The 22297-nt window shown below is 41.4% G+C and overlaps 1 protein-coding gene across 3 annotated transcripts in view; it reads right to left on the bottom strand.

The window, feature by feature from the left end:
* The window catches only part of LOC117501387 (CD151 antigen-like), a 114594-nt gene that overhangs the window by 9196 nt on the left and 83101 nt on the right, over positions 1 to 22297 (bottom strand). For all 3 annotated transcript variants that reach the window (XM_034160273.1, XM_034160256.1, XM_034160264.1), the window contains one exon: positions 218 to 292. In XM_034160273.1, the coding sequence (XP_034016164.1) occupies positions 218 to 292 (75 nt within the window). The remainder of the gene's footprint in view (positions 1 to 217; positions 293 to 22297) is intronic.

Below are 22297 nucleotides of genomic sequence, written 5' to 3'. Positions count from 1 at the left end.
AAGTAACTAATGAAAATTTACCAAACAGTACTAACCTGTTTCAGTGGTATCCGGTGGTTTACCCCCCAGTGAAGATACACTGGGGGCTGAACCACCGTAAACCATTTCTTTGAGTTAATATTTTAAATAGCATCATTTCAGGAGTTTTCAATTAACTTTTTTTTTTAAACTTTTTACTTAAGAATGTGTAGGACATTTTGAAAGTTTTGAAGGTTACCTGTCGATAGTAGATATAAGCAAGGATGCCAGCCAGGACCTCCAACAGGAAGATACACAGCAGCAGGACAAAGTACTGGAGGAAAGAACACGGAGGGGAAGTAATAAGACCAACACAACCATTCAGTTCATCACACAGGCACCACGACCACACCGGCCTGTTAGAACCTAACACACAGAATCTAAACAGCACAACGCTGCTGCTAACAGAAAAACAAGATATATTAGATATCGTTTGCTGATATCGTAAGCTGTCAACACCATCCAGTGACTCGGCGTGGACGTGACACCTGCACTATCCTTTCCTGATCAGAACTGAAAAATTAAAGCTTCATACTGATAATCAAACACCAACATTTATGTATATTTTTTTATGTACACACACATCCAGGAGTGACTTTAATCGATCAATAAACTGCACAGTTACTCACAGGTCCCTGAAACATGTTAACTCTGGTGTACAGGATTTATCAGCACTATCTGCTACACGAGCGGACACATTAAATCCAGGTGAAGACCGCTGAATTAAAGACTAGATGATATCAGCCAACACCCTCGACCCGCAGTCCGGTGGATGAAGCGGGATTTGAACAGAGTGCTCGGCGTGATGGGCTCTGAGCCGGAGCACTGAACACACTTTGAACTGTACTGATGGTGTTGTGTTGTCTTTGGAGTGAACGACGGCCAGCAGACACTCACATGTAGAGGAAATAAAACTCATTTTACATTTGATTACAGCCGTCACACTCACTGAACTGTACAGTCGAGCCAGAAACAATGTGAACTTTTACATTTTCTCTGTATTTCTTTCATCTTGACATCAAATAGCTTTAAACATGCTATATTATATAAATATTTACAAGACTATGTTCTTTATCCTTCCGGTTCAAACAGACGTCTAAAACAATGTACATTTTAAAAAATGAGAAAGCCAAAATCATGGACTGCATAAGAATGTAAACACTGATATCACGCACTAAATCATCACTTTTAAAAATAAGTTGCTGGTTTGTTTGTTTTATATGTGCCGTGGCAACCCAAAACATTATTGACACTTGCATGAATTTGATCCCTGCACTGCCGTGCAATTCATTGTGCCAATGCATCCCACTTTGTCCCGCTCGATACCACTCTATATAAAATAATCATTTTGTAGCCGAAGACAGATTTGCTGTTAGAACTTGGCTGCTGAAACCGTCTCTCATCGCTCCCAGAATCAGAGAGAAATTATCTGCAGCTGCACGGTGTCTCGTGCTCATCAAGAGCACGTGTCAGTGTGGGGATCAAATTCATGCAAACGTCAAGGTGCCTTTAGGTGGAACAGACACTTATTTAGCCGTTAAATAATAGGCACTTATTTTCCCTGTCGTATGGCTAACATAGTGACACAGTATGTGACTATGCTTTGTACCTTTGTTTTGTCAGTTGTGTCTGTTATCACGGCCCAAGCAGAGGGTCACCCCTTTGAGTCTGGTCTGCTTGAGGTTTCTTCCTCAGAGGGAGTTTTTTCTTACCACTGTCGCCTGTGTTCTTGCTCTGGGGGTTGTGTGACCTTACGTGTGTGAAATCACAACAAAGTTGCCTCAAGGCATAAATGAAATAAATTGAAACAGACAAATGCTAGGTGTGACAGCGACTCACAGAGGGTGTTCTAATATAGTCACTCACTCACTCATCTTCAACCGCTTATCCGGGATCAAGGTTTGGGTTGTGGGGGCAACAGCTCCAGCCATGGACCCCAGACTTCCCTTTTCCAGGCCACACTGACCACCTCTGACAGGTGGATCCCGAGGTGTTCCCAGACCAGTGTGGAGATATAAACTCTCCACCTAGTCCTGGGTCGTCCCCGGGGTCTCCTCCCAGATGGATGTACCTGGAACACCTCCCTAGGGAGGCGCCCAGGAGACATCCTTACCAGATGCCCGAACCACCTCAGCTGGCTCCTTTCAACGTGAAGGAGCAGCGACTCTAATCCAAGCTCCCCACGGATGACCAAACTTCTCACTCTATCTCTAAGGGAGACACTAGCCACCCTCCTGAGGAAGCCCATTCTTCTATAAAACCTGTCAATATTATGACTGTTTTAGAAAGTATTTCCTTCACAGTGGTAGTGCTTCATGCAGAAGGTGGTGCTTGAGCTCACAGGTGTAACTCTCTGCTCTGGATCTGGTGGACAGCCTTGTAATGATGGATACTGCAGCAAACCCCACTCAGACGATATGGCCGTGTTCAACTTTGCAAAGAATCATCTTCTATCAGCACAACTGACTCAAACTGCAGACAACAAGGGCTCATTAAGAACACTGTCCTGTGTGCACCTGCCACCGATTTCAGGCCAGGCGATGAGTGAAGGCAGCGTTTGGAGTTACAGCAAAAAAAGGAAGTTACTGTGGAAGCTAGACTCTGTTGCAACCAAGTTTCCATGTGCTTACACTTTTGCCAACAGCCAAAGAGCTGCCACCATTTGCTTCTCAGAGACTTGGCAGTGACCTAGCAAAGAAATGATAGGGTTTTTGACAGAGGAATGCTGCAGTTTTTAACATCATACCTAATCCATACTAAAACTTTGGTCAAGAAAAGCATTTTATCCTGCTGAGGGCTTTGAATCATCCCATCCAACTACAGACCTTGGACTCATGGACTTTGCACTATTATATTCTTTGTTTGTAACACTCCTATCTGTTCCTACAGTAGAGTCTGTTCCACGTCCATTCCAGAAATCATCTACTCAAGTCGCATCTCGGACAGAGACAAAAGAAAACAGAATCAGTCAGCCACAAACATTACACTTAAGGTATAATTCACAGCATTAAACAAGAAGAAAAACAGAAGAAATACAAAGGTGATCTCCGGCCACTAGCCCTAAACTTCACTAAAAGACCCAGACTTAGGCTGAGGCTGTGGCACGCTCCATTTACTAATAAAATGAATTAAAATGAGTAAAAAGCATAGTAACATACTATGTCAGTATGCCAGACATACGAAAGGGAAAATAAGTGCATCTTAAGTCTGGACTTGAAAGTCTCTACTGTTGAATTAGTCAATGATTTTGACACATAATTAGTCTCAGCTGAATCATTCAAAGTTTCACTGTTGCACTCAGTTTTGCAGAATGTATTTTTTTCCCCAAACTGTTTCTGGATAGAGCCAACGGTTTATTTGTTTAATAACGTCTGCATAATAACATTAGGAATTTACAGCAGGCCACGGAGCAGGTGATTAGAGACCCTGCAAGGCTTATGACAAATGTGGGTGTGGAATCCATTAGCTTAGCGGGGGAATTTAGTGCAGAAAATCCACTATGGTGTTAGTGCAGTTTATCTGCCAGAGAGGGAATTTCAACAAGTTGAGACTGTGACCTGCTTCCATAGTCGTGTCCATAAAAATCATAGAGGGATATGCTTTCCAAACTTAATACCCATTACTATATTGGATGATGTTGAAATTGAGGATGGCCCAGTGGTTGTTCCAGCAATAGCAAAGATTTCGTGTCTGCTACCTACAACGCGTGTGGAATGTCTTAAACCTAAACCTACTTCTAGGCATCTTATATGTGCTACACTGGAACCACCCCTAAACCCAAACAGTTCAACTGTCAACCCCACTGAGGTCCTTAGACTGGGTCTCATTAACGTCAGATCACTGTCCTCAAAATCATTGTTGATTATAGATTTAATTACTGATAAAACTTAGATATGATTGGGCTATGTGAAACCTGGCTTAAACCTACAGCTGTCCTCCCCTTAAATGAGGCCTGCCCACCAGCATATACATTTAGTCACGTCCCCCATGATGCTAAGCAAGGCGGGGGTGTTGCTCTTATTTATAAATCTAGGTTTAGCTTATTAGCTGTTGGGGGTCACAAATATAACTCATTTGAGCATCTGATTCTCCGCTCTGCTCAGGATATTACACATTGCCAAGGTCAGAAGAATAAAAATCAGTCATATTACTTTGTCACTGTATATAGGCCTCCTGGCCCATATTCTGAATTCTTAGATGAATTTGGTGCGTTCATCTCCTACTTGTCAACTAGTGTAGATAACATTCATTGGTGACTTTAACATTCATATAAACAAGCCTTCTGATCCCCTCTGCAAATCATTTATGGAAATTGTGGATGCATTAGGATTTCGGCAATGCATTCAGGACTCGACGCGCATTAGTGAAAATACCCTGGATCTGGTTCTCGCACATGGTATTGCTGTCACGAATATTGACATCATGCCTCTTACATCAGTGGTGTCTGATCACTCACTTATTAAGTTTACAGTTTCGCTGCCGTGTTTAGTGGAACAACAACCTTATATATCATTACGGCGATGCATCAACTCCTCAACTAAGACTGAACTCAAAGCTAGACTGCCTGATATCTTAGCTTCACATTTGACAAATACCCAGTCAGTAGACAGACTTGTGGATAGTATAAACTCAGTGCTCAAAACTACACTCGACATGATTGCACCACCTGTGTTAAAACCGCACCCCCCAAATCACAGTCATCTTGGTTCATTGATTATCTGTGTGACCTCAAGCATAAAGCAAGAGGTCTAGAATGGAAATGGCGTCGTTCAAAATTAGAAGTATTTCACCTTGCCTGGCGTGATGCTATCTTAGACTATAAGCATGCATTACTGGCTACAAAGCGGACTTACTACTCTGATTTGATCAACAAAAACAAGCATAACTCAAAGTTCTTGTTCAACACGGTGAACCACCTGTAGTTCGCTCTCCTTTTACAGCACTAGATTTCCTGGATTACTTTGAGAAGAAAATAGAAGACATTAGGTTAAACATATCCCAGCATTCCTTAACCCAGCCACTACACCCTGCTATTGAGGTGGGCGCCACTACTGAGGTATTACCTAGATTTACAGAATTTGATAGTATCTCACTAGACATGCTGACAAAACTTGTAATGTCAACAAAAAGCACAACCTGTTTATTTGATCCTATACCAACAAAACTGTTTAAGGACCTGTGGTCCACTCTTGGGTCGACTGTGCTGGAAATTATTAATCTTTCTTTAACTTCTGGATCTGTTCCTAAATGTTTCAAATCTGCAGTGATTAAACCATTACTTAAGAAACCTAATCTTGACCCTAGTGTATTGACAAACTATTGGGTGATATCAAATCTATCATTTTTCTCTAAAATTCTGGAAAAAGTGGTGTCACGGCAGCTCGTAGACTATCTTACTGAGAATAATCTATTTGAGCCACTGTAGTCTGCTTTTAGAAAATATCATTCCACAGAGACGGCTCTCACTAAAGTGGTGAATGATCTTCTGCTTACAATGGATTCAGACACCACTACGGTTCTGGTGCTGTTATCAACTTCAATCAATCAACTTTTTTCTTGTATAGCGCCAAATCACAACAAACAGTTGCCCCAAGGCGCTCCACATTGCAAGGCAAGGCCATACAATAATTATGAAACACAGTCTACGTCTAAAGCAACATAACCAAGGGATGGTCCAGGGTCACCCGATCCAGCCCTAACTATAAGCCTTAGCGAAAAGGAAAGTTTTAAGCCTAATCTTAAAAGTAGAGAGGGTATCTGTCTCCCTGATCTGAATTGGGAGCTGGTTCCACAGGAGAGGAGCCTGAAAGCTGAAGGCTCTGCCTCCCATTCTACTCTTACAAACCCTAGGAACTACAAGTAAGCCCGCAGTCTGAGAGCGAAGCGCTCTAATGGGGTAATATGGTACTATGAGGTCCCTAAGATAAGATGGGACCTGATTATTCAAAACCTTATAAGTAAGAAGAAGAATTTTAAATTCTATTCTAGCATTAACAGGAAGCCAATGAAGGGAGGCCAACACGGGTGAGATATGCTCTCTCCTGCTAGTCCCCGTCAGTACTCTAGCTGCAGCATTCTGAACCAACTGAAGGCTTTTTAGGGAACTTTTAGGACAACCTGATAATAATGAATTACAATAGTCCAGCCTAGAGGAAACAAATGCATGAATTAGTTTTTCAGCATCACTCTGAGACAAGACCTTTCTGATTTTAGAGATATTGCGTAAATGCAAAAAGGCAGTCCTACATATTTGTTTAATATGCGCTTTGAATGACATATCCTGATCAAAAATAACTCCAAGATTTCTCACAGTATTACTAGAGATCAGGGAAATGCCATCCAGAGTAACGATCTGGTTAGACACCATGCTTCTAAGATTTGTGGGGCCAAGTACAATAACTTCAGTTTTATCTGAGTTTAAAAGCAGGAAATTAGAGGTCATCCATGTCTTTATGTCTGTAAGACAATCCTGCAGTTTAGCTAATTGGTGCGTATCCTCTGGCTTCATGGATAGATAAAGCTGGGTATCATCTGCGTAACAATGAAAATTTAAGCAATACCGTCTAATAATACTGCCCAAGGGAAGCATGTATAAAGTGAATAAAATTGGTCCTAGCACAGAACCTTGTGGAACTCCATAATTAACTTTAGTCTGTGAAGAAGATTCCCCATTTACATGAACAAACTGTAATCTATTAGACAAATATGATTCAAACCACCGCAGCGCAATGCCTTTAATACCTATGACATGCTCTAATCTCTGTAATAAAATTTTATGGTCAACAGTATCAAAAGCAGCACTGAGGTCCAACAGAACAAGCACAGAGATAAGTCCACTGTCCGAAGCCATAAGAAGATCATTTGTAACCTTCACTAATGCTGTTTCTGTACTATGATGAATTCTAAAACCTGACTGAAACTCTTCAAATAGACCATTCCTCTGCAGGTGATCAGTTAGCTGTTTTACAACTACCCACTCAAGAATCTTTGAGAGAAAAGGAAGGTTGGAGATTGGCCTATAATTAGCTAAGATAGCTGGGTCAAGTGATGGCTTTTTAAGTAATGGTTTAATTACTGCCACCTTAAAGGCCTGTGGTACATAACCAACTAACAAAGATAGATTGATCATATTTAAGATTGAAGCATTAAATAATGGTAGGACTTCCTTGAGCAGCCTGGCAGGAATGGGGTCTAATAAGCATGTTGATGGTTTGGATGAAGTAACTAATGAAAATAACTCAGACAGAACAATCGGAGAGAAAGAGTCTAACCAAATACCGGCATCACTGAAAGCAGCCAAAGATAACGATACATCTTTGGGATGGTTATGAGTATTTTTTTCTCTAATAGTCAAAATTTTGTTAGCAAAGAAAGTCATGAAGTCATTACTAGTTAAAGTTAATGGAATACTCAGCTCAATAGAGCTCTGACTCTTTGTCAGCCTGGCTACAGTGCTGAAAAGAAACCTGGGGTTGTTCTTATTTTCTTCAATTAGTGATGAGTAGAAAGATGTCCTAGCTTCACGAAGGGCTTTCTTATAGAGCAACAAACTCTTTTTCCAGGCTAAGTGAAGATCTTCTAAATTAGTGAGACGCCATTTCCTCTCCAACTTACGGGTTATCTGCTTTAAGCTACGAGTTTGTGAGTTATACCACGGAGTCAGACACTTCTGATTTAAAGCTCTCTTTTTCAGAGGAGCTACAGCATCCAAAGTTGTCTTCAATGAGGATGTAAAACTATTGACAAGATACTCTAACTCCCTTACAGAGTTTAGGTAGCTACTCTGCTCTGTGTTGGTATATGACATTAGAGAACATAAAGAAGGAATCATATCCTTAAACCTAGTTACAGCGCTTTCTGAAAGACTTCTAGTGTAATGAAACTTATTCCCCACTGCAGGGTAGTCCATCAGGGTAAATGTAAATGTTATTAAAAAATGATCAGACAAAAGGGAGTTTTCAGGGAATACTGTTAAGTCTTCTATTTCCATACCATAAGTCAGAACAAGATCTAAAATATGATTAAAGTGGTGGGTGGACTCATTTACTTTTTGAGCAAAGCCGATAGAGTCTAATAATAGATTAAATGAAGTGTTGAGGCTGTCATTCTCAGCATCTGTGTGGATGTTAAAATCGCCCACTATAATTATCTTATCTGAGCTAAGCACTAAGTCAGACAAAAGGTCTGAAAATTCACAGAGAAACTCACAGTAACGACCAGGTGGACGATAGATAATAACAAATAAAACTGGTTTTTGGGACTTCCAATTTGGATGGACAAGACTAAGATACAAGCTTTCAAATGAATTAAAGCTCTGTCTAGGTTTTTGATTAATTAATAAGCTGGAATGGAAGATTGCTGCTAATCCTCCGCCCCGGCCCGTGCTACGAGCATTCTGACAGTTAGTGTGACTCGGGGGTGTTGAATCATTTAAACTAACATATTCATCCTGCTGTAACCAAGTTTCTGTTAGGCAGAATAAATCAATACGTTGATCAATTATTATATCATTTACCAACAGGGACTTAGAAGAAAGAGACCTAATGTTTAATAGACCACATTTAACTGTTTTAGTCTGTGGTGCAATTGAAGGTGCTATATTATTTTTTCTTTTTGAATTTTTATGCTTAAATAGATTTTTGCTGGTTATTGGTGGTCTGGGAGCAGGCACCGTCTCTACGGGGATGGGGTAATGAGGGGATGGCAGGGGGAGAGAAGCTGCAGAGAGGTGTATAAGACCACAGCTCTGCCTCCTGGTCCCAACGCTAGACAGTCACAGTTTGGAGGATCCCAAAAAATTGGCCAGATTTCTAGAAATGAGAGCTGCTCCCTCTAAAGTGGGATGGATGCCGTCTCTCCTAACAAGACCAGGTTTTCCCCAGAAGCTTTGCCAATTATCAATGAAGCCCACCTCATTTTTTGGACACCACTCAGACAGCCAGCAATTCAAGGAGAACATGCGGCTAAACATGTCACTCCCGGTCTGATTGGGGAGGGGCCCAGAGAAAACAACAGAGTCCGACATTGTTTTTGCAAAGTTACACACCGATTCAATGTTAATTTTAGTGACCTCCGATTGGCGTAACCGAGTGTCATTACTGCCGACGTGAATTACAATCTTACCAAATTTACGCTTAGCCTTAGCCAGCAATTTCAAATGTCCTTCGATGTCGCCTGCTCTGGCCCCCGGAAGACAATTGACAATGGTTGCTGGTGTCGCTAACTTCACATTTCTCAAAACAGAGTCGCCAATAACCAGAGTTTGATCCTCGGCGAGTGTATCGTCGAGTGGGGAAAAACGGTTAGAGACGTGAACGGGTTGACGGTGTACACGGGGCTTCTGTTTAGGGCTACGCTTCCTCCTCACAGTCACCCAGTCAGCCTGCCTTCCCGACTGCACGGGGTCTGCCAGGGGGGAACTAACGGCGGCTAAGCTACCTTGGTCCGCACCGACTACAGGGGCCTGGCTAGCTGTAGAATTTTCCACGGTGCGGAGCCGAGCCTCCAATTCGCCCAGCCTGGCCTCCAAAGCTACGAATAAGCTGCACTTATTACAAGTACCGTTACTGCTAAAAGAGGCCGAGGAATAACTAAACATTTCACACCCAGAGCAGAAAAGTACGGGAGAGACAGGAGAAGCCGCCATGCTAAAACGGCTAAGAGCTAGTAGCTACGCTAAGCTAGCGGATTCCCAAACAGGGAATCCGACACTAGACAGGCTGTGGAGCAGCACAGGTAACGCACGACAACAGTGCTAAAATAAAATAAAAATCCACTGTTAGATCTCAGTGCTGCATTTGATACAGTGGATCATCATATTCTACTTGATAGGCTGGAAAATCATTTTGGGATTACTGGGAGTGCCCTTGCATGGCTGACGTCATACTTGACCAGTAGCTCTCACTGTGTTTTGTACAGTAACACTACCTCTAACCTTAGTGACATGAAATTTGGGGTTCCACAGGGGTCTGTCTTAGGCCCCCTTCTTTTCTCTCTTTATATAGCACCCCTTGGGCACATATTGCAGCGTTTTGGGATTACCTTTCACTGCTATGCTGATGATACTCAGTTATATATGCCGATAACTGCTGGTAATCTCATTCACAATAAAATCCTTAGAAGATTGCCTTGCAGCAGTGAAAAGTTGGATGTCTAGAAACTTCCCACTTTTAAACTCTGATAAGACTGAAATGATGTTTCTTGGTCCAGAGCGACATCAGCATCAATTTGAACAGTTAACGCTCAGCCTTGGTTCATGTGTCATACATCACATTGACAAAGTGAGGAACCTTGGGGTAATTTTTGATCCTTCATTGTCCTTTGGCCTCCACATTAGAAATATTACTAGGACTGCTTTCTTCCACCTGCGAAATATAGTGAAGATTCGTCCCATCCTGTCTATGGCTGATGCTGAGACCCTGATCCATGCATTTATCCCTTCTAGACTGGACTACTGCAATGTTCTATTTTCTGGTTTACCGCAGTCCAGCATTAGGGCTCTCCAATTGGTTCAAAATGCTGCAGCCAGACTTTTGACACAGAGCAGAAAGTTCGACCACATTACAGCCATTTTGGTGTCTCTTCACTGGCTTCCTGTCCCAGTGAGATCAGATTTTAAGGTTCTGCTACTAACCTATAAAATTATTCAGGGACTGGCACCTCCCTACCTAGCTGACCTAATTAACCCTTACGTACCGGCCCGGGTTTCACGTTCTCAGTGTGCAGGACTACTTTGTGTCCCTAAGGTGAATAAGAAGTCTGCGGGTCACAGAGCTTTCTCTTATCATGCTCCTGTTCTGTGGAATGATCTCCCTGCATCAATAAAACAGTCAGATTCTGTGGGGATTTTCAAGTCCAGACTTAAGACGCACTTATTTTCCCTTTCATATGGCTAGCATACTGGTACAGTTTTGTTTTATGCTTTTTACTCTTTTAATTCATTTATTAGTAATTGTAGCGTGCCGCGGACTCAACTTTACCTAAATTCTGGGTCTTTTAGTGAAGTTTAGGACTAGTGGCTGGCGATCACCTTAGTATTTCTTCTGTTTTTCTTGTTGATTAATGCTGACAAATTATACAGTATTTTTTGTCTGTCTGATGCCTGATTCTGTTTTTTCTCTCTGTTTAAGGTGCAGCTCCATCCAGAGATGGGAGTTGTATTTGTGTTGGAGATCCTCCTGTGCTGTGCGCCAATAGCATTTCTTGTATATTTGTCTGTGAATTGTTCTGTAATTTATGTTTGTATCATGGCCCAAGCAGAGAGTCACCCCTTTGAGTCTGGTCTGCTTGAGGTTTCTTCCTCAGAGGGAGTTTTTCCTTACCACTGTTGCTCTGGGGGTTGGTAAGGTTAGACCTTACCTGTGTGAAGCGCTTTGAGGCAACTCTATTGTGATTTGGCGCTATATAAATGAAAATAAATTGAAAAAAAAAAATTTAAAATGTGTACCGAACATCTTACACCGGTACTTCAATAATACCTTGACCTACTATAAACCCAGAATACACACACCACACACAAATATATGTGTGTGTATATAAGAACATATGGGCACAGTTCTGCTAATCTGCTAACTGCTAATTAGCAAAGCTAACACTTTTGTTAGTAGATTAGCTTTCAGCTAGCTTTGAAAACCACCAGCAGACCAATTAGCTTCTGCTAAATTTACTTCTGATAACTTTCAGCCCGCTAACGTTTATTTTTTTTTGTGGGCGCCAATGATATCAGCATGAAGCACTCAGAGATTACCTAAATGAACTTGAGGACTTGTTTCAGACACCACTACGGTTCTGTTGCTGTTAGATCTCAGTGCTGCATTTGATACAGTGGATCATCATATTCTACTTGATAGGCTGGAAAATCATTTTGGGATTACTGGGAGTGCCCTTACATGGCTGACGTCATACTTGACCAGTCGTTCTCACTGTGTTTTGTACAGTAACACTACCTCTAACCTTAGTGACATGAAATTTGGGGTTCCCCTGCTTTTCTCCCTTTATATATCACCCCTTGGCCACATATTGCATTTTGGGCTTCCACTGCTGTGCTGATGATACTCAGTTATACATGCTGATAACTGCTGGTAATCTCATCCACATAAAATCCTTAGAAGATTGCCTTGCAGCAGTGAGAAGTTGGATGTCTAGAAACTTCCTACTTTTAAACTCTGAAAAGACTGAAATGATGGTTCTTGGTCCAGTGAGACATCGGCATCAATTTGACCAGTTAACACTCAGCCTAGGTTTGTGTGTCATACATCACACTGACAAAGTGAGGAACCTTGGGGTAATTTTTGATCCTTCGTTGTCCTTTGGCCTCCACATTAGAAATATTACGAGGACTGCTTTCTTCCACCTGCGAAATATAGTGAAGATTCGTCCCACCCTGTCTATGGCTGATGCTGAGACCCTGATCCATGCATGTATCTCTTCTAGATTGGACTACTGCAAGTTCGACCACATTACACCCATTTTGGCGTCTCTTCACTGGCTTCCTGTCCCAGTGAGATCAGATTTTAAGGTTCTGCTACTAGTTTATAAAATTATTCATGGACTGGCACCTCCCTGCCTAGCTGACCTAATTAAACCTTACGTACCGGCCCAGGTTTCACGTTCTCAGGGTGCAGGACTACTTTGTGTCCCTAGGGTGAATAAGAAGTCTGCGGGTCACAGAGCTTTCTCTTATCGTGCCCCTGTTCTGTGGAATGATCTCCCTGCGTCAATAAAACAGTCAGATTCTGGAGAGACTCAAGTCCAGACTTAAGACGCACTTATTTAACCTTTCATATGGCAGCATACTGGCATATGAAAGGCTTTTTACTCTTTTAATTCATTTTATTAGTAAACGGAGCGTGCCGCTGCCTCAACTTTATCTAAAATCTGGATCTTTTAGTCAAGCTTAGGGCTAGTCACCTTAGTATTTCTTCAGTTTTTCTTGCTTAATGCTGACAAATTCTAATGTATTTCTTGTCTTTCTGATGCCTGATTCTGTGTTTCTCTCTCTGTTTAAGGTGCAGCTCCATCCAGAGATGGGAGTGGTGTCTGTTCCGGAAACCGTCCTGTGCACCAACAGCATTTCCTGTATGTTCGTTTTGTGAATTGTTCTGTAATTTATGTTTGTATCATGGCCCAAGCAGAGGGCCGCCCCTTTGAGTCTGGTCTGCTTGAAGTTTCTTCCTCAGAGGGAGTTTTTTCTTGCCACTGTTGCTCTGGGGGTTGGTAAGGTTAGACCTTACTTGTGTGAAGTACCTTGAGGCAACTCTGTTGTGATTTGGTGCTATATAAAGGATAATAAATTGAAAACATGAAGCAATCGCGGCACCCAGTGATTCCTCACCCCATGTAAATAACAGAGACACAACCTGAGCGGCTCGCAGGATTACATAAAAACAAACACAACAACGTCTATAAACCCAGATCATATTCACTAGAGTTTTAGGCACAATATACATAGAGTTTTATGTTGGGATGAGGTTAATGCTGTTGTTCGTGTGCAGTGGTTAAATTGCAGTCTGATCAGACAGTCTCAATGTGAAGTCTCTGAAATTTTGTGAGATGTTACGGGATTTGAAACCTCTCACGCAAATTAGTTGGTCTATTTACACTCCTGTTCAGTAGATGGCAGTGTTCTCTTTACCACACTCACACTCAACAAAAATACAAACCCATTTTTGAGGCCATTTTTCAAGAGATGAACTCAAAGATCTACAACATTTTCTATACAGACACCTGTGAGGTGGGATGGATTATCTCGACTAAGGAGAAGTGCTCACCAACACAGATTTTGCCAGATTTGTCAACAATATTTGAGATCTTTTGTGTGGATAGAAAATGTTTTAGATCTCTGAGTTCAGCTCATGAAAAATGCGAGCAAAAAAAGTTGCATTTATATTTTTGTTCAGTATATATATATATCCTCTACAGGTTTTCCTCTACAGGACACCAAAAATAAAATGTGATGTTCTTAAGGTGCTTCCTGACAAAATTGTTCATCTTCATAAGAAAATGTTTTGTGCAAAAAGTTTCGATAAGACTATTCTAAAAATTGAAATTGAGTCATGTTGTGGGCTGTTTTACAGTTTGAGTTGATTTGTTAGATTACTAGCATAGTAAACTACATACAGTGTTTATTAAGACATTTGTTGTTTTACGACATGAAAAACGGACATTGTGCCATTCCTAATTTTTAACAATCAATATCTGTTATATGTTCCAGCGTTCCTACTACAGCGCCACACCAAACGGAAGTGATAGCCATATATAATAAAGAGAGTCTGTTTCCACTGTTATTTTGTAAAAATTAATATAAAAAATGCATTACAGAGCTGTTCAGTTATCAAACAAATACTGTACACTGGCTAAACTTTAAATGTATCAGATCAGGACTATGTATCACCAGATAATCCATATTAAATGACTGATCAAGACTCAGGTAAAAAAAAACACCTTGATTAAGATATCCTAGTTTAAACATAAAAATCTGAACTCAAAAGCCAGAAAGAAACAAGATGACAAGAGGTTGCACAATGTACAAGAACCACCAGGGGGCGCTTGGACCCAGGGTAAGAAACAGGCCAAAGTAAAGACTGAAGCGTAAGGTGGTGTGAGTCTGCTGCTCAGTTTACGGAGATAAAGGTAAATTATGATCAAGACAAATTCAGTGACTCAGAAGTATTCATCATCCATCCCCTCATTTATCTAAAGAAAACTGAGGGTGAACGTGATGATCAGTCACTATAAACTACAATCCTGGTACTCAGTTTGTCCAATTGCTAATGATGTCTGAAAATGGAGTCACTATTTATCCAAATTTCTGCAATTAAATAATTAATGGGACAGTTACACTACAGTCACATGGAATGCACTAATGTTACACAATTTTATACAGATTCTTTCATTTCAACTGGACTGTGGTGCTGTACAACAGAGGCAAAATTACAAAGTATGGGCCACTCTCCAAATATTTAAGGCCTTAGATTTAATATATACAGTGAGGCAAATATGTGATCCAAATCAAATCAAATCAGTTTTTTTTATATAGCACCAAATCACAACAAACAGTTGCCCCAAGGCGCTTTATACTGTAAGGCAAAAGCCATACAATAATTACAGAAAAACCCCAACGGTCAAAACGACCCCCTGTGAGCAAGCACTTGGCGACAGTGGGAAGGAAAAACTCCCTTTTAACAGGAAGAAACCTCCAGCAGAACCAGGCTCAGGGAGGGGCAGTCTTCTGCTGGGACTGGTTGGGGCTGAGGGAGAGAACCAGGAAAAAGACATGCTGTGGAGGGGAGCAGAGATCGATCACTAATGATTAAATGCAGAGTGGTGCATACAGAGCAAAAAGAGAAAGAAACAGTGCATCATGGGAACCCCCCAGCAGTCTAAGTCTATAGCAGCATAACTAAGGGATGGTTCGGGGTCACCTGATCCAGCCCTAACTATAAGCTTTAGCAAAAAGGAAAGTTTTAAGCCTAATCTTAAAAGTAGAGAGGGTGTCTGTCTCCCTGATCTGAATTGGGAGCTGGTTCCACAGGAGAGGAGCCTGAAAGCTGAAGGCTCTGCCTCCCATTCTACTCTTACAAACCCTAGCAACTACAAGTAAGCCTGCAGTCTGAGAGCAAAGTGCTCTATTGGGGTGATATGGTACTATGAGGTCCCTAAGATAAGATGGGACCTGATTATTCAAAACCTTATAAGTAAGAAGAAGAATTTTAAATTCTATTCTAGAATTAACAGGAAGCCAATGAAGAGAGGCCAATATGGGTGAGATATGCTCTCTCCTTCTAGTCCCTGTCAGTACTCTAGCTGCAGCATTTTTTTTAGGACAACCTGATAATAATGAATTACAATAGTCCAGCCTAGAAGAAATAAATGCATGAATTAGTTTTTCAGCATCACTCTGAGACAAGACCTTTCTAATTTTAGAGATATTGCGCAAATGCAAAAAAGCAGTCCTACATATTTGTTTAATATGGCTTTGAATGACATATCCTGATCAAAAATAATTCCAAGATTTCTCACAGTATTACTAGAGGTCAGGGTAATGCCATCCAGAGTAAGGATCTGGTTAGACACCATGTTTCTAAGATTTGTGGGGCCAAGTACAATAACTTCAGTTTTATCTGAGTTTAAAAGCAGGAAATTAGAGGTCATCCATGTCTTTATGTCTGTAAGACAATCCTGCAGTTTAGCTAATTGGTGTGTGTCCTCTGGCTTCATGGATAGATAAAGCTGGGTATCATCTGCGTAACAATGAAAATTTAAGCAATGCCGTCTAATAATACTGCCTAAGGGAAACATGTATAAAGTGAATAAAATTGGTCCTAGCACAGAACCTTGTGGAACTCCATAATTATCCTAAGTCTGTGAAGAAGATTCCCCATTTACATGAACAAATTGTAATCTATTAGATAAATATGATTCAAACCACCGCAGCGCAGTGCCTTTAATACCTATGGCATCATCTAATCTCTGTAATAAAATTTTATGGTCAACAGTATCAAAAGCAGCACTGAGGTCTAACAGAACAAGCACAGAGATGAGTCCACTGTCTGAGGCCATAAGAAGATCATTTGTAACCTTCACTAATGCTGTTTCTGTACTATGATGAATTCTAAAACCTGACTGAAACTCTTCAAATAGACCATTCCTCTGCAGGTGATCAGTTAGCTGTTTTACAACTACCCTTTCAAGAATTTTTGAGAGAAAAGGAAGGTTGGAGATTGGTCTATAATTAGCTAAGATAGCTGGGTCAAGTGATGGCTTTTTAAGTAATGGTTTAATTACTGCCACCTTAAAAGCCTGTGGTACATAGCCAACTAATAAAGACAGATTGATCATATTTAAGATTGAAGCATTAATTAATGGTAGGGCTTCCTTGAGCAGCCTGGTAGGAATGGGGTCTAATAGACATGTTGATGGTTTGGAGGAAGTAACTAATGAAAATAACTCAGAACAATGGGAGAGAAAGAGTCTAACCAAATACAGGCATCACTGAAAGCAGACAAAGATAACGATACATCTTTGGGATGGTTATGAGTAATTTTTTCTCTAATAGTTAAAATTTTATTAGCAAAGAAAGTCATGAAGTCATTACTAGTTAAAGTTAAAGGAATACTCGGCTCAATAGAGCTCTGACTCTTTGTCAGCCTGGCTACAGTGCTAAAAAGAAACCTGGGGTTGTTCTTATTTTCTTCAATTAGTGATGAGTAGTAAGATGTCCTAGCTTTACGGAGGGCTTTTTTATAGAGCAACAGACTCTTTTTCCAGGCTAAGTGAAGATCTTCTAAATTAGTGAGACGCCATTTCCTCTCCAACTTACGGGTTATCTGCTTTAAGCTGCGAGTTTGTGAGTTATACCATGGAGTCAGGCACTTCTGATTTAAGGCTCTCTTTTTCAGAGGAACTACAGCATCCAAAGTTGTCCTCAATGAGGATATAAAACTACTAACAAGATACTCTATGTCACTTACAGAGTTTAGGTAGCTACTCTGCCCTGTGTTGGTATATGGCATTAGAGAACATAAAGAAGGAATCATATCCTTAAACCTAGTTACAGCGCTTTCTGAAAGACTTCTACTGTAATGAAACTTATTCCCCACTGCTGGGTAGTCCATCAGAGTAAATGTAAATGTTATTAAGAAATGATCAGACAGAAGGGGGTGTTCAGGGAATACTGTTAAGTCTTCAATTTCCATAAGTCAGAACAAGATCTAAGGTATGATTAAAGTGGTGGGTGGACTCATTTACATTTTGAGCAAAGCCAATAGAGTCTAATAATAGATTAAATGCAGTGTTGAGGCTGTCATTCTCAGCATCTGTGTGGATGTTAAAATCGCCCACTACAATTATCTTATCTGAGCTAAGCACTAAGTCAGACAAAAGTTCTGAAAATTCACAGAGAAACTCACAGTAATGACCAGGAGGACGATAGATAACAACAAATAAAACTGGTTTTTGGGACTTCCAATTTGGATGGACAAGACTAATCAATCAATCAATCAATCAATTTTTTTTTTATATAGCGCCAAATCACAACAAACAGTTGCCCCAAAGCGCTTTATATTGTAAGGCAAGGCCATACAATAATGATGTAAAACCCCAACGGTCAAAACGACCCCCTGTGAGCAAGCACTTGGCTACAGTGGGAAGGAAAAACTCCCTTTTAACAGGAAGAAACCTCCAGCAGAACCAGGCTCAGGGAGGGGCAGTCTTCTGCTGGGACTGGTTGGGGCTGAGGGAGAGAACCAGGAAAAAGACATGCTGTGGAGGGGAGCAGAGATCGATCACTAATGATTAAATGCAGAGTGGTGCATACAGAGCAAAAAGAGAAAGAAACAGTGCATCATGGGAACCCCCCAGCAGTCTACGTCTATAGCAGCATAACTAAGGGATGGTTCAGGGTCACCTGATCCAGCCCTAACTATAAGCTTTAGCAAAAAGGAAAGTTTTAAGCCTAATCTTAAAAGTAGAGAGGGTGTCTGTCTACCTGATCTGAATTGGGAGCTGGTTCCACAGGAGAGGAGCCTGAAAGCTGAAGGCTCTGCCTCCCATTCTACTCTTACAAACCCTAGGAACTACAAGTAAGCCTGCAGTCTGAGAGCGAAGCGCTCTATTGGGGTGATATGGTACTACGAGGTCCCTAAGATAAGATGGGACCTGATTATTCAAAACCTTATAAGTAAGAAGAAGAATTTTAAATTCTATTCTAGAATTAACAGGAAGCCAATGAAGAGAGGCCAATATGGGTGAGATATGCTCTCTCCTTCTAGTCCCCGTCAGCACTCTAGCTGCAGCATTTTGAATTAACTGAAGGCTTTTTAGGGAACTTTTAGGACAACCTGATAATAATGAATTACAATAGTCCAGCCTAGAGGAAATAAATGCATGAATTAGTTTTTCAGCATCACTCTGAGACAAGACCTTTCTGATTTTAGAGATATTGCGTAAATGCAAAAAAGCAGTCCTACATATTTGTTTAATATGCGCTTTGAATGACATATCCTGATCAAAAATGACTCCAAGATTTCTCACAGTATTACTAGAGGTCAGGGTAATGCCATCCAGAGTAAGGATCTGGACTTAGAGTCTGACTAAGAGTCAAGCTTTCAAATGAATTAAAGCTCTGTCTGGGTTTTTGATTAATTAATAAGCTGGAATGGAAGATTGCTGCTAATCCTCCGCCTCGGCCCGTGCTACGAGCATTCTGGCAGTTAGTGTGACTCGGGGGTGTTGACTCATTTAAACTAACATATTCATCCTGCTGTAACCAGGTTTCTGTAAGGCAGAATAAATCAATATGTTGATCAATTATTATATCATTTACTAACAGGGACTTAGAAGAGAGAGACCTAATGTTTAATAGACCACATTTAACTGTTTTAGTCTGTGGTGCAGTTGAAGGTGCTATATTATTTTTTCTTTTTGAATTTTTATGCTTAAATAGATTTTTGCTGGTTATTGATGGTCTGGGAGCAGGCACCGTCTCTACGGGGATGGGGTAATGAGGGGATGGCAGGGGGAGAGAAGCTGCAGAGAGGTGTGTAAGACTACAACTCTGCTTCCTGGTCCCAACCCTGGATAGTCACGGTTTGGAGGATTTAAGAAAATTGGCCAGATTTCTAGAAATGAGAGCTGCTCCATCCAAAGTGGGATGGATGCCGTCTCTCCTAACAAGACCAGGTTTTCCCCAGAAGCTTTGCCAATTATCTATGAAGCCCACCTCATTTTTTGGACACCACTCAAACAGCCAGCAATTCAAGGAGAACATGCGGCTAAACATGTCACTCCCGGTCCGATTGGGGAGGGGCCCAGAGAAAACTACAGAGTCCGACATTGTTTTTGCAAAGTTACACACCGATTCAATGTTAATTTTAGTGACCTCCGATTGGCGTAACCAGCTGTCATTACTGCCGACGTGAATTACAATCTTACCAAATTTACGCTTAGCCTTAGCCAGCAGTTTCAAATTTCCTTCAATGTCTCTCCTGCTCTTGGCCCCCGGAAGACAATTGACTATGGTTGCTGGTGTCGCTAACTTCACATTTCTCAAAACAGAGTCGCCAATAACTAGAGTTTGATCCTCGGCGGGTGTGTCGTCGAGTGGGGAAAAAACGGTTAGAAATGTGAACGGGTTGGCGGTGTACACGGTGCTTCTGTTTAGGACTACGCTTCCTCCTCACAGTCACCCAGTCAGCCTGCTTTCCCGGCTGCTCGGGATCTGCCAGAGGGAAACTAACGGCGGCTAAGCTACCTTGGTCCGCACCGACTACAGGGGCCTGGCTAGCTGTAGAATTTTCCACGGTGCGGAGCTGAGTCTCCAATTCGCCCAGCCTGGCCTCCAAAGCTACGAATAAGCTACACTTATTACAAGTACCGTTACTGCTAAAGGAGGCCGAGGAATAACTAAACATTTCACACCCAGAGCAGAAAAGTGCGGGAGAGACAGGAGAAGCCACCATGCTAAACCGGCTAAGAGCTAGTAGCTGCGCTAAGCTAGCGGATTCCTAAAAACACACAAAGTGAATAATGTGAAAATAATTTAGAGGTGATTCAGCAGAGGGAGTGCTTTAGTTAAGGCACGTGAAGATTACACTGTGAAACAAATTGTAATCTAGATAATTAGATCAATCTAACTGCGCAGATTAAACAGCTAACAGATACAGAAAAACACCGCTGTGCTCCGGAACAGGAAGTGATACAATACCGCAGTGAGAGCCAACCACCAGTAGAGGCAAGCAAGAGGTAGTGCAGGGGTCTTCAATTAAAAGTCACTGAAGTCCAGTTATTAAATTTCCTTTAAGTAAAAGGTCTGATCCGAAGTCCAGCTTGTGTCTTACGGCCTTAACCAATGTACACATTGTCATATTGATTCAACAGTATTTATTGTCAATTTTCAATACAGGGAAAGTTTAACAAAGTGCACAGCTCACTCCTTTAGCATAAACAAAATAGTCCCGGGCAAAATGTACAGCCTTTATTTCAAATTAAAGAAAACAGAAACCTGAGAATAAAATACTGTATTTTCCAGACTATAAGCCGCTACTTTTTTCCCACACTTTGAACCATGCGGCTTATAATGAGGTGCGGCTTTTCTGTGGATTTTTCTTTACCCGCCACCAGACAACATTATAAATATGGATGAAGTGCCATTGACATTTGATCTGCCTCTGATCAGGACTGTAAACTAGACAGGTGCATCATCCATTATGGTAAAAACCACCGGACACGAGAGGACACATTTCACCTGTGTCCTGGGCTGCACCGCATCTGGAAAGAAGCTTCCCTCGATGGTAATTTTTAAGCACAAATCTCTGCTGAAAGACCAACTCCCGAAGGACATTGTGGTTAAAGTCAACCAGAAAGGATGGATGCTAGAAAGTCTAATGAAGGACTGGTTAACGGAGTGCTACGGAAAGCGCCCAGGAGGATTTTTTCACCGGAAAAAAGCGCTGCTTGTTTTGGACAGTATGAGGGCCCACATCACAGATTCGGTGAAAGCAGTCATCAAGAGAACCAACTCAATTCCTGCTGTGATTCCTGGAGGTACAACAAAGTTTGTGCAACCCCTGGACATCAGTGTGAATCGAGCGTTTAAAGCAGCACTCCGTGGTGAATGGGAAGCTTGGATGACTAGCGGCGATAAATCCTCACAAAAACTGGCCGCATGCGAAGGGCATCATTTCCTGATGTCTGTCAGTGGATCGTAACAGCGTGGAGCAGCGTGAAGGAATCTACCATCACCAATGGGTTCCAAAAGGCTGGACTGCTGCCTGAAGACGGCACCACAGCTTCAGAGCCAGCTTCACCCCGGGATGACAGCGATACAGAAAAGGTATGTGACGAAGCTCTTCTGAGGCTGTTCAACTCCGACAACTTCAGTGGTTTCAGTGCGCAGGACGGCGATGAATAAACCAATCAATCATTTTTCTGTTTTGTTTGATCAGCACTTTTATGCTACAGGCATAAAAGTGCTGAAAGTGAAAATTCAGAAAGTTATCAGTTCAGTTAAACTATGTAATCAGTAGATATCAGCGGCTTTTAGCCCGGTGCGGCTTATATATGTACATTTCCATTTTTTAAAAAAAACTTTGTGGGTGTGGCTTATATTGATTGAGGTGTGCTCTATAGTCCAGAAAATACTGTAAATGAAAAAACTGCAAACAGAGTTGAAAACCCTTTTTTTCTTAAATTAAAGAGGTCCCAGCCTAAAGAACTGGAGGCCTACACTTCAAGTAAAAAAGTCAACATCTTCAGAAACTAGAAATAAAGTCTGTTTTCA

This window comes from Thalassophryne amazonica, chromosome 2 (genome assembly GCF_902500255.1).
Source record: "Thalassophryne amazonica chromosome 2, fThaAma1.1, whole genome shotgun sequence".
NCBI lineage: Eukaryota > Metazoa > Chordata > Actinopteri > Batrachoidiformes > Batrachoididae > Thalassophryne > Thalassophryne amazonica.
This window is presented reverse-complemented; position numbering and strand designations above follow the sequence as displayed.